Genomic DNA, 17,500 nt, shown 5'->3' with positions numbered 1-17,500 from the left:
CAAGAGGAATAACCATTGACAATCTCAGTAATTCGCAGGAGAAAAGTAGAATCCCGTGCCTCGTCATTCCTCGAAGTATAGTGTGTCTTCGATGGTTAACCCGATTGAAAACTGACAGAAAAATAAGAAGAAATCTCGTGAAAGAAAATGACATACGACCTCCGGCGTTGATTGTGACGCCGGGAGACCGATTTTAGGCCTTTGGGAATCTTCGACGCCTGAAACAGAAGATTCGAGTGTAAAGTTAATATACTTTAAGTGGTGAAAGGACGTTGATGCATTGCGGGCTACAGTTCATATAAGGAATAGTCGGTTTTATCAGTCGACAATGTATTTAAATAAATTTAACTGACTTCTGCAGTTTCAGCGGCATTTTCTTCTGCGTGTAACACATCAAAATTTACGTTCGATTTCCCGGCTAAAAAAGCTTAAAAGCATGAAAAGCTAGTTCTTCAAAAAAATGAACTAGCTTGAATATGTATAAAGCGAGAATATTTTTGACATGCGAAGGAGCCCATTCGCTCCTAGTAGAAGACTGTTTTCCTTCTGTGGCATTAGTTGTTTTTCGGTTTTCAGTGTATACCATTTAAATTTTGGAATCTTTACGAATCAATCTTTAAGAGACATGCCGATATTCTGTGTTTTATTTTGACAAAATTTTAGGGCAGTAACTGTACGTACGTATCGCTTAGTCTTAAACCACCTGTTCGTATTAAACGTCGCTGCTGACCAATTAGAACTCTTTCCTCGTTTTAATTTCACTGTAGATCAAACTCTTTAGCCGCATTCAATTAATAAATGTGCGACGGCCAATGTCCTTCAGTATTTTTCAACTTCCTGTTTCCTTTTTCAATAGTTATTTTTTCGAAAGAGTTTGAAGTCGTAAAGAATAGCCGAGTGAACTCGAGGTCTTTTCATTTCAACGTCTTTTTTAATGTCTTTCTTCATAATACAATACCAAGATGCAATTTAACCACGTTTAGAACATCATGATCTAAATTTGTTTTACGGTGTGAAAAAAAGTCAACGTGATTAACAAGGCTCTATGCACCCTACAAAAGTGGTGAGAAGAATCTTAGATTTATAATTCCAAAAAACTAGCCTGGCATGACATAAACAAAGGCCGTGTAAATGTTCTCGATACAACATCAAGCACGTCGCATATCATTATCATTCTGGATTGCCTTTTTAGAGAACGTTAAATTATGCTTTGAACTAATCATTTCTTTCACGGCACGTTTTGTAAGAAGAAAATATTTCATCGAAGCTCAACAAGAAACTCATTTACTAAGCTCAGTTTTAAATTTAAGGTTGCCGACAGAAATCTGTGAAAATGAAATGGACAAATTTCAGTCTAAAGTATATTTCTTGTTTTACAGAAACTTGAGCGGCAAATAACTTTAGGATTACGTTTGATCTTCGCCGAAATCTCACGAAAAGCGATAGTCGAAAAAATGCAATTCGTTTAGTTCACTGTATGAAATATTGAAGAACTGTCAGCATTTTATAGGAGATTTAGCGGCAACCCGGCTAATGGTTCCTCGCAACTCAACTGAGTGCAGGGCATTGTGGTCCAATGGCTTGGGTTCAAATTCCGCTCTCACATCTCGGGTGGCCCCGAAACTCTTCCACACGGACTGATTGTCTCTAGCTTTACAACATTATGTTGATTTGAAATATTACTTTCGCTCAACATTGTTGTAAAACTTAAGTTACCCTCATAAATACTGTGGCACGGTACTAAACTAAATATGAAAATACAGAGTATTTATCGATGTTTTATGGTAATTTTTCGCGAGTTAACTGACAAGTTCGAAAAACAGCGATCGCTAGTTTTAGGTTTTTTCCTGCTGTAATTTAGTCAGTTTTAAAACCTCATAGCGATTGGCATTAAATTACGTGGCATGCAAGCTCGCTCGTGTATTAGACCTCTTACTGAACGAACAAAATCCGACCTCTTTAATACGCCCTGATAGTTTAAGGAAACTGAGGATCTTGTTTTTATTCGAGTCGAAATGTAAACAATAGACTGATGACCATCGAATTTACTTCACATTTATGGCGAAACAAACTTTTGCTCTGTCCTTAGACGGTTAATTATGCGTTCTTGTCTACGAAGTTTCCTCGTTTAATTTATTCTTAGGAGTGTTTCTCTCACGGACATGATGTTTTTTACCTCTTATGTTTCCAAATACTTCATCTCATTTTGCGTGCGGCCAGCCATCGACGTTGACATTTGACAGATGTCTTGTCTTCACGTGTGTTTTTTTGTTTCGTGATTGGCTAAAAAGCTGACCTTTCATCATATGCCGAGGCCAAAATGGCGTCTTGACAAAATTCTGTTTTTGTCAATGAATGACCAATAGTTACGCTCAAATAGGGGTTTATTTTGTCTTTGAACGTATCAAAAAATTTGGGAAGTTTGCTTGCTTTAAAACGTGATTTGATCAAGGCACCCGCGATCGATCTGACACAGTCCATTTCTTCATCCGGCCACAAGGTAGAACTTTTGTTCATTCATTCAAGTGGATTACTCGTTCCGCATTTCAGGCACTTTACAGTTGATATAACGTGCGATGCCGATTGCGGTTAATAATTTTACAACTCGCCGTTTTCGCCCATGGTTCAAGGCTGGCGCTTGGCAAGTGTCTTCTCACGAATTTGCTAAATTTTCATTGTAAAGAAAAAAATTGAAAGAGTAATAAGCATTCCCACTTTTCGTTTTCTTTGAAAAAGCTCGATTTATAGTGAAATGATCTTACATATGCAACTAAAGTACTTTTAGATGACAAGACCTCTGGTCGTCAAAGGTCACGGAAATAGAAACTGCTACCAAAATAGAGAAGCGTTCGAAGTATACATACTAATTCGCGAAAAATATTGGTTAAACAGTCTAGACGGGGTAAACTTCGAGAATGCCACACGCAGGTACAAGTTGTATTCTGCAGTTTCCGGTTTTGTTATTTTTCAATTCCACCGATGACCTAACGTTGCCAGGCAAGTCACAAGAATTCATCACGGAAATGACTGACAAACGATATAGAAGAAATTATGACAAAAAAATTTCCCTGGTCTATAAACGCGCTCGACGATTTGTTCGTATTTTGACCCGAAAATACGTCTATTCGCGCTCAGAGGTTAAACAGAGCGATTTAAAAATTGATGCGTGTTTAATTAGGGCAGTTCTCTCTCAACATAGCGCTGAGAAAAATCAAGTCAATCGGACACTGAGAAAAAGTAAATTGAAGTCAATGAACTGAATTGCATCAATGCTCGTAAAATGTCAAATAAAAATTAAATGTTAAAGCTTAAACCTAATGGTGTAGCAAGGGCTTGACTTCCCACCCTCGAGGAACAAACGACCGATTGAGTTGGCATTTCCGCTTAAAAATGCCCGAATGAAAACTAGTTGGTATTGTTGTATCGAATTTCCTTGCCGCGGTTGACAATGATTTTTCTCTCATTCAAGCGAACATTGACAAGTTTTTTTTCCAGAAAAGACGAAATTCATCTTCGTGGTTGCTTTATGCATATACATTTTTAGCTGCTGGAGTAGGAGGTAGTCAACCGAGGACTGACAGCATTGTAGTTTGTTTTGTGATGTAAATCTCGAATCAGACGAGACGCCATGTCATGAATCTTTCTTCAATATCGTCGATTATTGTCTGCGCAGGCGTAGTGAGCCTCAATCTCACTGCGAAAGCAAAATAGGACGGACTGTTTTTTGTCTTAGAAAGTTGGCCCGCTTTTGCGGAAAAAGCCGGCAAAAGGTAAATATTTCTCTGTGATTGTATTCTTTACTTTTTGCCTCGGTTCTTGTTCATCAAGTTTTTGCCTCCGGCGCGAAGTTCGGTTGAAATTTTGTGGAAGTGCTACACGCAGTTTGCAAAGATGGCTGGTTGGCCCTGGCGTGTCACCCGAGAAGGCGCGAGGAAGACAACGTGACGGTAGTCAAGTTTTGTATCGCGAAACTTGGCGCTTTGTATGGGCAAGTACACGCGTAACTTAAACGTGTTTATAAAGCGAAGATTGTGAGGAATTCATGGGTGATTGCAACTGTTAAACGAGCTTTCAAGGTCGTCTTTTCCTACCCAGATTTAATCGCCCATTTTTGAGTTAACTGATCTGAGAAGGAAACGTGACAAATTCCATCATATTGAATGATTCCAGACTCAACAATAACTTTTGTCTCAGCTGCTTGGCTTGAAGTTCAACTGGTCTAGATTTTATTAGCGTTAGAAAAGGAAAATTCTTGCGGAAGGCGTAGCAAAATATTGCGAATAAATCGAGGTAATTTCTCAGTGCGTCGGCAGTGTGGCTAATCCGGACGCGTGCAAGTATTGCTAAAATCGAAAATGAACGATTACATTAAATATGAACGAAATCGTCAAAATAGAAAGACTAATGGCCAAACCTTTACTGCTTTATCGCAGCAATGACAAACTTTAATTGTGTCGCTCAATTTCGGCAAAATGCAAACGGCGTTTGCTGTGCCTGTGACATGTCATCGGCTTCCAAATTCAAAGCTATTTGCACATTGTATTGTGTTTCCAGGTTGTCTAGAGCGTGAGCAAAATTGCTTGTATTGCTTCAACGGAACAGAACACGTCCTTAATGAGATTCGGCGAAAACTGGTGCATTGTTAATGTAAACGATTTTGTTTTTCTTTTGCAAAGCTGTAAATTCGGCCGCTGTTATCAACGATCGGGTTTTCATATGACGGCGAAAGTGGCACATTTTCAACGCGTGTTTTCGAAGTGTACGCTCGAATGAACACGCAAAAGCGCATAAATTTGCTGCTCACCGACGCAATTTCTTTTACCGCATAACTTAAGTCGAAATAACAGCGATCAAAATTTCTATTTAAAAAAGGATCTCTTATTTAAAAGCAAGTAAATGAACTGGTTCTCACTTTGAATGTTGTCGAAGGTGTGAGCGTTTCTCCACGTTAACTTCTTTTGCTAATTAATATTCATGTCGTCTTGTTTGTCTGTTATTCTCCCTGATGCAAGTGTTTCGTATGATAGCTTTTCAGCAATTTAACTTCGGTTTTCAGCCGGTGAAAGGTGTTTCAGTATAATTTGTAGTCAACGCGTTATTGTCTCTGAAAAGTTTTTTTCTTTAAAAAGAGAGAGAATGAGGAATTTTTTTGAACGCCATGGACCTGTCTCGCATTTTTGGATTGCCAAAATTTGGTTTGGGCGAACTCCAAAGTATTCGCTCAGTTTTGTGAATCACTTTTGATTCATAAGTCTCAATTGCTGTTTTAACATCAATTAATTTACGTTTGACAAAGCCAAAATTCATTGTAGAATCAGTTATTACAACTCCTTATTTCTTTTTATTTTCAATGTTTTAAGATTCAGAATTTTCGATATTTGATTAGTTTATATTTAAATAGCTTAAGAATTTAAATTTTGACAAAGCCTTCATGTGATGTTCCAATATATTTTGTTACAAGTTCTGTACGTGTCTTTGATTTGTTAAACTTGATAATTTTATTTGGCAATTATTTATTTCAAATTTGATTCAGTGCTATTTGCTTTAGTTTGATAGTCTTGAGCTAAAAAGAAACAGCCTGACACATGACAAATAAATAAAAATACCAATTGATCTATCTAACATTATTAGACTGTGATAATGCAATGATAAACAGCCACTTAAAGACAGAGTACACCTTAAAAGTGTTAATGTAGTAACCAAAAAGATTGTTGAGTTAAATTTGTAATCCACATTTGAAGTGCTTTTACTTGGTTTGTTTTGAAGAATTATTGTAAACTATACCTTAGTCAAGCTTTCTGGGGTTACCACAATATTGCTTTTGTTCTTGAACAATCTCTTTGAAGGCCTAGTTATCATTTTTTCATAACTTTTGTACTTGAAATTAAAATCACTGAATCAAGTGGAAATATTAACTGCACCATTTTTACTTAATTAACTCATTGTAGTTGAGAATGTTCCTTTGAAAAGCAATGAAAAAAATTCAAAGTGCTATTAATTAAAACAAAATGCTATTATTTCATGGCAAATATTAATTGATGTCACAGCAGCCATGGTGTTGCACAGAACAATAGAGAAAAAAGTCTTTAGGGAATTTGACTCTATTATCCAAAACATGAGCCATAATTTGCTATTTTTTTGTGCTGAACAAAAATTGGCCCTGTCATCAGGTGATAGAAATCTATTAATCGATTCAACAATTTAACAGATTTTGAATGAGGTGTGAAAATCATGTTTAAACACAGAATCCCTTTTACAGCACTTCAGGTATGATGGCAGAAATTGGCTGAGACAGAAATTTTGGTTTTATTTTCTATTAATAAAGTCTGTTTTCAGTTTGCTTCAATACTTGAACATTTGGTTTGTTTAGGACTGGGGTCATTTGCATGAGTGCTTTTAATAACGTTAAGAGGAAGTTGATGTCTAAAAGATCAAACTATTTATAAGAACTGACAAACTACCTGGCAGATAATTTGCTAAGTGTAGTGAAATGCATTTTTACTAATTGTTGACAGCTGACAAAAAGGAAGTATTTGGGTCACATGTTGCTGTTTTCTTTTCGAATCCTGTTCATCCAATTAGAAGCATTCTCTATCCAAATTATTAAATGGTAAATTAAGTAATTTTGTATAGGGAACGCTCATTAACCAGTATTTATAATGACTTTTTTTCATTTCAATATGTATACATCTTGTCTGTAGTAGATTATTTGGATGATCAAAAAGATCTCTGGTTCTTATTGTCATGTCCTACACAAAGCAAATCCTGAGTCCTCTTGTAGGACTGATAGGAAATGCATTTTGTTGGTGATTGGATTTTTAAAAGTGTATTATTTCAAAGTACATTTCTTTGGCGTTTACTGGGCTAGACATTTACACTGTCTACAAATGTGAGAATGTACTCTTTCGTCAGTTTTGAAAAAATTGTCCCCTGAGAACCTAGTTTAATGGCCTGCGGGCTCCCATGAGTTCCCAGTTGCTCATGTGTAGAGCATCTGACCTAGTAACTGGAAAGTGGCAGATTGTATTCCTTGGGGATGCACAATCTGCGAGGCAGCGATGCATGCAAGGCAGATGTATAAGACATCTGAGAACACTTTCAAATAGCACTTATAAACAGTATTTAAGTTTAAGCACCCATTTTAAAACAGTTAATAATCGCATGGCTTGCATGTTGCCTGGCATGTTGACTCGCATTGCTTCCTGGCTCATATATTACACAAACTCGACTTCCCATATTTTTTAATTAATCCCGGATTAATTAATTTTTAGTTAATCCCGGAGACATTATCGGATTAAGAAATGTAGGTCATTTTATCTCCTTTTCTTTTAAGAATGGATGATGGTTCAGAGGCTGAGGTAAAGGATTTTGTTGAGATGGACAAGTCAGTTGCATTAATTGATTTGGGTAATCCACCCATCAATGAAACACCAACACCAGGTCACTCCTCTTTGTCGCAAAGTATAGCCAATCAAGAGGACAGTCAATTTACTGTGAATCCTGATGTGGAGAAGAAAGCAGAGTTTGGTAACACGGACATGAGCATGGAGCCTTCTCCAGAAAGCACAAATGTGAGATTCTAAATACAAATATGCTTCTAGTGTGATTTTAGAAAAAAATCATTTTTTTGGGAATTACTAAACCATGAAAGAGTGAAGCACCGAAACGCTGAAACAGCAAAGTGAAACACCAAAACACCAAGTATAACCCCACCATACATTGAAATAATAAATAAACAATGGTCTTTATTAAAAGATTCAAACAGATGTGAAACTTTACAAATGATTTAAAAAGATAAAAGTCCAATAATTAATAATGTTCTTTCAACAGGAACAATATATTAATATGATGCACATGACAGAAACAATGATTTACGAATGCATGTTTGTAGCGCTCTGCATGGACTCTTCAGGTAGTAAATAGTTATGTTCTCCTTTACGAAGTAGGCGTGTCCTTTTAGGCAGTAGAAGGTCATGCAGGATGGTTCCATCAACACATTAACTTCCCAAAGAGTAATTTGTCTCTCTTCCTAATGATATCTGATATTCAATATTTAAAATGAGATGTAAATCCAAACTTTGAAGATCTCTTTAAAAAGTTGTCAATTTTGTCCAAGTGCTTGTGTTGATTGGCTGCTCCCCAAATCTTAATCTGAATCCTAATCTTAATCACAATTGAAATAGGAGCAATAACGTTTTAGGACTAATTAGGCCTAAAACGATATTTAATCTCAAAATCCAACCTTTGTTGGTTATAGTATTCAATGCATGATGGGGTCATGCACGGTGTTTTGCCATTTCGCTGTTTTATGGTTTAGTACATTTCTACAGTCTGTTTGCTTTTAACATAATTGACACCTAACTGGAAAAAGTTTGAGCTTTAATTTCAATCCAAAGGTTGCTTATGACATTTATGATGAGTTTTGGATTTTACAGTTTGAGAGAGACTGGATTGGATTGACGGAAAAATTAGGTGAAGGTTATGTGTGTGTATTATCCCGTTGACTTCTAGGAGTGAGACCTAATAAATTTTACTCTGTCTAATGCCAGACAATTTTACTCATCCAGTGGTGGCAGCTTAGGAGTCAATAGGTTAAGAAGCTCTACGTCCACTCAAAAACCTTATCCTCTTTAACTATGCAAGATCATTAGTTTAGTATTATAGTAGTCCAGGGACGTAGATAGAAGCTGGCAGCCAGAAAAAGTCACTAGCTATTCTGAATAAATTTCCAGGTGATCAAGTAATTTAAGTTTTTGGGATTTCATCATCTTTTTTGTGATGTGTGAAAAAAGAAATGTACTTATACACACTTACACCCTTAAAGCTACTTCGTCAAATTCTGGTGGACTAAGTGAAAATTCGAAGAAACTATGAGAGCATTTGTTCAAACAAAGCGACATTTTTCATGTAAAGGCAACAACAAATTGTCTGAAAACATTACAAATGGCCTTTAAGTTACCTCCTAAAATCAAGGAAAACGCATTCCCGAGAGTCTAAATTTCAAAAATTTCTGGGAAAGCATGCCCCTAGACCCCCTAGAAGGGACCCACACATACAATGAAATAGTGATAGGCTGACGACATGAATTGAAGTCGGACATTAGAATGGTGGAAAAAATGTTGTGCGCCATAATTATCAACCAGAGCATTAAACTGGCTACATGTAGTGCGAGGTTTTAGTTGAAATTGCAAAACGTTTGTATGTTGTATTTATCAGAGGTAAGACATCAAAGTAATTTTTGACATCCTTTGCGGGTCATCAGCCTTATGTTTGGAAATTGAAGGACTTCAGTGGGAGATGCTGATTTTTCAACAGAGTTTTATTTTGACCCGAGACCACACAAAAATAACTGGAAGTGTGGATATATATTGATCTCTACCCGATCTACTAGCATTTCTTATTTTCCCACAAAAAATTCTCAAATATTTACTTATGCGCATAATTTCCGTGCACATGACGTGATGTGCCCTGTCAATCCTTAACATATCCTTGGAACAGATTCCACTTTGATGTTTGGACAGGGGTCTCTTTATCTATTTGTAAAATAAATGTCTTGTTTAATAGGATTGATACAACTTTTTGCTCACCTCAGTGTCACACGGGTCTGTCTGTAAACAGCACTTGACCAAGAGAACAACTGTTATAGTCCATGTCCTGATTTACGTGTTTACACTACCGACTTTATCTGAAGCCTCTTACGCAGACTTGAGAGAAGTAAAGATTGCGTGACAAGCCAAAACACTCTTCATGTGTGTTGAATCCATCCGGCCATTCTGGCTCGAATTTCAAGAACAACAGTCAGAGGACTTTAATATACGAAGAGTTAAAAGTTTATGCCAAAAGTGTTTCAGTTCTTCCCCATGACAATTTTTCCACTCCCTCTAGTATAGTGTTTGACTTGCTTTGCATTAATTGTTGAGTTCAGTTTACAGTGTCCCCAAATAGTGCTCCGGCTTTCTTTCCTTTCCTTTCCTTTTCCTTTTTAAATTTGTGGAGTAAAGTATAATTTTGAGATAAAATCACTACTCTTGCGTTCTCTAGCCCAGTCCATATTGTAACTGATCATTTCTGTGTATGTGACAATATTTTGACACTGAATAAGAGTACTCAGGGCCTTTTTTAAAATCTGTATCTGGGCCAGTACAAACCTAGTTTTTGTTCTACATTGTTTTTTAAAACTCTGTCCTTGTTTAATACCGTAGTGCGCAGTCCACGTTGTACCTGGTTCGGCATTTTATACCCGGTCTGCAGTCCACAGGCCGTGTTTTATACTGACCAAGGTTTTACCTAGTAGTCTGACACCTTGAAACTGCAGTTCTGCGTGATAAATCAGTTGTACAAATTGCATTCACATTGCATTCTGAAGCAACTGGTTTCTTTGACATTACTTTTTTGTTGACCCAGCTATCTCAAGGTTTCAAAGTTTGTTGCGTTTGGGCGTTAAACAAAACAACTTTTGGCTGAAAATAAGCAGTTTCAACTCCTTCAAATAAAGGGATAAAATTTCACCTCAGTCTAGTGATAAAGGAAACACACTTTGAAATTGAAAGAAAAAAGGAAAGTTGTTTTTGGATCACAGAAATTAATGTCATTATTATTCGTAAAAAAGAAAAGGAATGTTTTTTCAATCATTGTTAGCCTTGTGGGTTTTAGTACTTAGAACATAACTTCATTCTAATCTCATTAAGCAACTTCTTGGAGGTGATACGCTATCTTTATTGTTGAATACCTCTGTATTTTTGTTGGTTTTTTGTCAAGAATTTTAGATGCATTGCACTTAATTCAATTCCAAATCTTTCAGGAACTACACCCAGAAGATAGTCAAGAACCAGTTCCACATACTGATCATGTTGTAGATACAGTGGGGGAAGAGCCAGGGGAAATTGTGGGTGCATGTACATCTGCTATTACTGAGATTGACGCAGACACCTCCGTTCCAAGTACATCCATAGCTTTTAGTGAGAGGGTTGAGCTTACAAATGTGCAAAATATAGATGAGGAAGAGAAGCCAGTAAAATTTGGAAAGATATGTGACCCTCAAACGCTGGGTTGCTGCGAGTTCTGTGGTGGTCCAGTGAAACGTCGTCGGTTTTGTTCTCCTCTCAAGAAGTTCTGTTCAAAAGGTTGTTCTCGCAGCTCTAGAAAGGCTAAGGTACATTAAGAATTTTGTAGCTGGCATGTACATCCGATAACAATGACATGACAATAACAATACAACAATAATTATTAATACCTGAGAATGATTAATGCTGGAGTAGAGGTGGCGTTTTTTTGGATCAGCGAGGATCCTCCAGAGTCCTTGAAGACTAAGGGTGCTTGTTGCCACCTGATCATAAATTGTACATGTAGGACTAAAATTTCTGGCATTTCTATATATAACAATAATAATAATAATAATAATAATAATAATAATAATAATAATAATAATAATAATAATAATAATAATAATAACAATAATGATAATAATAATTTTTTTTTTTTTTTAAATTATTATTATCCCTTTATTAACATATTCCAAGCAAATTGCTATTTACAAGTAAGAAGTAAAACAAAAAGAAAACTATTAAACCTATTTACAATTCATTTCCATTAAAAAAGAGACTAGTATGAAGCACAATAAACCTACGAAGATATTCTCATTTGTAGTAAGAAAAATTCATGTCATGATAGCGTTCTGACTAAAAAAAAAAAAAAAGAAAAATTGGACACAAAAATAAGCTCCTTAAAGAAAAGCCAGTGTTATTTTATTTATTATTATTATTTTTATTTTTATGATAATAACAGGGTTTTCAAATTTAGCCGGCGCCCGGCGCAAGTCACCGGCTACTTCAAGCATTTGCGTCGGGTACTTTTCGTATTCCAAATTTTACTAACTACTCAATTCTGTTTCACCAAATCATAATCTGATTTTTTCGAGGAAATAAATGAATGCGGACTGATGAACAGTGCGGCTATTACATATACCTTTTGATCTTCGAAGTGAGAACTTTTTTTAGCGGGAAAGTCTGCTCGTGTTCACGGACTCTCATTTGAACGTGCATGTATCGGCGCAGCAGCAGATTTGTTCTCACGTGAAAGTTGCAACATGAAGCGGAGGCAGCAAACGATGTTGTCTTTTCTGTCAAGTGCGGAGAAGTCTCGAAGAGAAATAGGTAACAATAATTTTAGGAATAAGAGTTAACAAATATTACGTGTTGTTGCAGTTCACTGTTCTGAAAGTGACGATAAAACAATATGCCGAGGCTGAAATGACCACAGTATCTGTAGCTGTAGCGGCATCCGCGTGTTGAATGAGAAGGCAGTCTTTCTCGTGAAATGTTACTCATTATGGTCTTGACTGCACCAAATGTATTTTCAAGAAAAGACTGAAAGAAGTCATAACAAAAAAAGCCTTCAACAGCGCAAGTGTTTTGAAATTCAGACAAACGAAACTGCGAATTGTAGCGAATCGAGGTAGAAAGGAAACAAGACCGCTGACGTTGTTATGATAATACTTCATGTATGTAAAAGGAAAGATATCCACGGAAGCCGCTTTATGGCAATATTTTGTTATTCCGTTGATTCATCTGCAGGCTGCTGTCATCACGATGAGATAGTGCTCCGGCTACTTTACAATTTCCTCCTGCTACTTTTTTTCAATTTGAAAACCCTGTAATAATAATAATAATAATAATAATAATAATAATAATAATAATAATAATAATAATAATAACAATAATAATTTTAATTAATAATGATAATAATTTATTGACCATAAACTCCACAATACAAAAATAAGTGATCGCATTTAGTGTAGCTTACTGTAATTAAAAATATAGCCACATATATGGACACTTCTCCACCTGGTGAATGGTCATGATCTTCATCTTCCATCAGTGAATGGTAACCTTTTACATGTAAACTAAATTCTGCTTGCTATAATATATTGTACTGTTGTGATGAAAAAATTAAATTTCCCTTTTTATAAATTTTTTGTGTTTTGCTCAACTGGAATTTTCTCCGGAGAGAAATATACAGAAATGGTCTTTACTGTAAAACCGCAACCAAAAAGCAACCAATCAGGCCAGGGTTGCTCGAAGCACGGTTAGCGCTAACCAGCTTTAAATGCCATGGAAACCTATAGGTTTTGATACCTCTTAACCAACGGTTAGCGCTAACCAGGCTTTGAGCAACTGGCCCCAGAGTGCTAAATTTAACCTGAGAATTGCTTGCCATGTGATAAGGATGGAAATTGCATGGAGTACCTAAAATCCATGACTACTTAATTAATCTAAAGTTCTTTTTGTCATGATCACTTTCTGATAATTTATCTGAACTACAGTACATGTATGGGCACATGTAAGAGGGAACTCTATCTTTTGCAGAAGAAGGAAATGGAAGATATCGTCAATGGACAAGAATCTGCAGATGAAGGCAGCTCCTATACATGTTCCTTAACAGGTGAGGGTCCTCAAATCTTCTTTGTACTTCAAGTAATAGGTGCATTATATTGTGTAAGAGGCCATTAACAGACTTATCAGAAAAGCTCACACTGTATCTCATGAAATACATGCAGTAAATTTAGCAAAGGTATTGATTTTTATGGAATTTTAATGTAAATTTTAAACCACTTTTGCAGAATTGGGGAGGGGGGCAGGATGGTGCTTTTTGTTGGTTTCAGCTGTTATACTTCATTAGCAAAGTGTAATATTGCCCCAAACCTTTTACAGATGCTGAGTGTAATATCTGATATAAATGTATTGGATTACCCTGCTATTTGACATGAAAAACTTAAAATTTAGTTTTTGTAGATATTGTTGCTGTGGCAGTAAGACCTACCTTGTCACTAGTTTTGCAGGTTAAGTTAAGTTGTCACATTACGTCATTAATGCCATTTAGTGGGCAAGTGTACAGAGGTCCAAACTACATCAGAAAAGTTGGCATTGAAGAAATTCTCTTGAAACATAGTGGCTGGCAGTAGGTTTACATCATTATGCCCATTATGAAATGAATTTTGTTGCTTCAAATGTTTTCATGCAGGCATGTTTTTATTTCGATATTATTGTGGTATGAAAGTTATTAAAATAGGACTGATAAGAACTTGTAAGTGTAGCAGCGGACTCACAGAAACTGTTGAAGGGCCAAACTATCACATGCCAAACAACTGTTACAGCAAGAACTTAGCGTGCAGGAATTGAATTACTGATTGATTAAAGTCAGGTATCACACAAACCAGCTGTGATTGTATTTCAGTTAATGTTCGATTATCATCAGTTATTGATGATATTCAAATGTAAACTGAAGTACCCATCCATCCATCCATCCATCCATCCATCCATCAGGCCGGCGCTTATCTCCGGTTTCCGTAGCATGAAGCGACTAGGAGTATTTATACTCCCCCCTGGATGGGATGCTAGTCCATCGCAGGGTTACCCCCAGCATTACGCCGGTACCCATGTATACACCTGGGTGGAGAGAGGCACAGCGAGAGTAAAGTGTCTTGCCCAAGAACACAACACAATGTCCCCGGCCAGGTCCCAAACCCGGACCACTCCATCCGGAGTCAAGCGCACTGACCATGAGACCACCGCGCCTCCCAAACTGAAGTACAATGCAGTGAAAATCATGAATCAACCAATAGATAGCATACATCCCAATCATAGTTGGTCGTATAAAACTCTGACCAAATGCTGCGCACCGGTGGCTCAGTTGGTTGAGCACCGGGCTGTCACGCGGGAGATCGTGAGTTCAACTCCTGCCGGACCAACACTCGGGGTCTTTAAGTAACTGAGGAGAAAGTGCTGCCTTTGTAATTACATCTGCAAATGGTTAGACTCGCTAGTCTTCTTGGATAAGGACGATAAGCCGGAGGTCCCGTCCCACAACCCTTCAATGTTCATAATCCTGTGGGACGTAAAAGAGCCCGCACACTTGTCGCAAAGAGCAGGGCATGTAGTTCCCGGTGTTGTGGTCTGTCTTCTGTGGTGCACCACGGTTGGGAAGGTAAATGCTCTGAGATATTAGCTACACCAAGCTACTCTAAAGATCAGAGGGTAAATAAAGATGTATGATATGATATGATGAATGTGACAAAAGCAAATATGGAAAGTATATGATTATTTAACTAAACAATTTAAGTAACTTAATGCTTGTGGGAGTGCCACAGGCAGCACCTGAGTGTCCTCCTGCAGTGATGCATGTCAGCTTGACTTAAGTATGATTGAGGCAAATTTTGCAAAGTACAAGATTTACAGTGTATTATTGTAGGCTTGCTTTTCATCTTTCACCTTTTTTGTTGGAAGTATAATAATAATAGTGTACCTTTTGTTAAAACTGATTCAAGCTGTATGTAAAAAACAGTGTCTATATGCAAGCCTTGTGTGGCTATTTTTCTTAATTTTGCCAGTTGCTACTACATGCACCTCCTAGAAAACAGGTACAGTATTTTGCTAGATGGATGCAAACAAAAGGGTCAAATGGCTTGCTGTCATTCTAAAACTTGATGTACTTTAATGTCTCCCTATTTCATCTTTCACAGTGAACATAATACTTAATGACTGGAATGAAAAAAGTCACCTTTTGAATTTAGAAAGTGAAGTCAGCTTTTTTGCATGTTGTTGAAAGACACAGTAAACGTAATTAGCTCAGGCTGAACTGTTTTTAAGTGTTAAATGACTGAGGGTTAGAGTGCCGACTGGGTATCTCAGTTGGTTGAACTTCAGACTGAGGTCCCATGATTTATGAGTCAAAATTATGGTCAATGAGTCATGAGTCATGAGTGAATGAGACTCACAGTCAATATAGCAATAATTTATTGATTAAGCCTAAGCCCTCGTTTCAGTGATTAGGCCTAAGCACTCTCTGAAATTTTAGCTTTCATTTTATCGGTTAGGGTAACTGCACTAACTCGTTGACTCATTGACTCATTGATTCATTGCCTAATAAATACTTGAATCATACTCAAGTGTTGCCTTTGTAATGACATCTGTAAATGGTTAGACTCTCTAGTCTCCTTGAATGAGGACGATAAACTCCAGAGCTTGTCTTATGCACCACCCTTGAATATTTATAACCCTGTAGGACATAAACAAATCCACACATTATTCTGATGGAGCAGAGCATGGAGTTTCTGTTGTTGTGGTCTGTTCTCTGTGGTATAATATCATGATTTAATGCGAGGGTAAATGCTTGGAGATATTAACTTCAATAAGCTACTCTAAAAATCTGAGGGTATATGGTAAGATATTATGATGATGATGGTGGAGAAATCATTTATTAATGATGGTTAATTAACCGGTTATAGAGGTATCGAATGTCTCTTATAATCGACTGTGGGGATGCTTCAACACATTATTTTCACTTGAGTCATTTTGAGCAGCTGTCTTGCTTAGTGGCTGTTGCACGTTCAAGTAAATGAGTAAGTTTTTCTTGTTGTTTGTTGTTAGGAAGGGAAGGAGAAACACCACATAAAGTAACATGGGCTGATTACATGGAAGCTGCTCTCAGCAAAGCTGCTCCTGATTGTTGTTTCAAATATGTGAGTGCAAACTGATTTGGGGACTGCGTTAGGTTATATATATTTTTTGTATTTATCAGGTATGCAGTGGAAAAGTTAATAAATAAATAAATAAATAAATAAATAAATAAACTAATTAATTAATAAGATTTTAATCCATTCACTCCTGGGAGCAAGACTTACTACATTTTACTCTGTGTGACACCAGATATCGATTTTACTTGTTAATTGTTAGGGGGGTGGTGGGGAGTTAGAAGTCAATGGGTTAAGTCAAATTTTTATTTCCATTCACCTGCTTCAATTACCTAAGTCGAAGTGAGCAGCTTAAGAAGTGCATGTGTGGCTGTATGTGCATATAATTATGTGGCTAATACGCTTTTAAGTTCTGATTTTAAAAAGACGCCTGTTTAATTTAACTGGAATTTTGTTATTTGTTGGTCCGCCATTACTAACTTTAAAATCTTGAGAGAGCTGGGTCGAGGAGAAAATGACGTCAAAGACTCACTGGTTTAAGAATGCAATGCGTGCGTACGTGGCTGAATTAATATGCAGCAAGGGAAATTCGGCTTTCAGATTTTTAAACTAGTGTTTTGCATATATAATAAGTTGCGTTTACACGCTGAAATTTTAAGGTAGTGATGGCCAATAACATCACTTTTCCCTAGATCCAACCCTCTGAGGTCCAATCGTTCAGTTTTGAACGTGAGTAATGGCGGACCGTGAAATCCAAACGTTGCATTCAAAAGAAACAGCCTTTGGATAAAAATCAAAGCTCAAAATTTTGCCAGTCGGGTTTTAAGCGAACACGCTTTCAAAATCTGAGGAAAAAAAAGAAAATGATTTTTTGATCATAGTAGCACTTTAACCCATCGACTGTTGGTGCCGTAGGACTCTCCCAGTTGATGAGTTCAATCTTCTTGTGTTAGATGAAGTAAATTATGTCAAGTCTCACTCAAATGGACCAGTGGGTTCAAAATGGAGGGAACATGCATTGCATAACCCATT

At 36.8% G+C, this 17,500-nt stretch overlaps 1 protein-coding gene across 2 annotated transcripts in view; it reads left to right on the top strand.

Moving 5' to 3' along the window:
* Positions 1-2,372: 2,372 nt before the first annotated feature.
* LOC138059418 (uncharacterized) overlaps positions 2,373-17,500 on the top strand; it is a 39,388-nt gene continuing 24,260 nt past the window's right edge. The window contains exons 1-5 of one of the 2 annotated variants that reach the window (XM_068905016.1): positions 2,373-2,500; positions 7,334-7,571; positions 10,802-11,152; positions 13,365-13,440; positions 16,425-16,516. In XM_068905016.1, the coding sequence (XP_068761117.1) occupies positions 7,335-7,571; positions 10,802-11,152; positions 13,365-13,440; positions 16,425-16,516 (756 nt within the window). In that variant the 5' untranslated portion in view covers positions 2,373-2,500; position 7,334. Of the gene's footprint in view, positions 2,501-3,684; positions 3,771-7,333; positions 7,572-10,801; positions 11,153-13,364; positions 13,441-16,424; positions 16,517-17,500 lie in introns of those variants that run through there. The other variant, XM_068905015.1, reaches the window with a different exon arrangement.

Source organism: Montipora capricornis, chromosome 8 (assembly GCF_036669925.1).
Source record: "Montipora capricornis isolate CH-2021 chromosome 8, ASM3666992v2, whole genome shotgun sequence".
NCBI classification, from domain to species: Eukaryota; Metazoa; Cnidaria; class Anthozoa; order Scleractinia; family Acroporidae; genus Montipora; species Montipora capricornis.
This window is presented reverse-complemented; position numbering and strand designations above follow the sequence as displayed.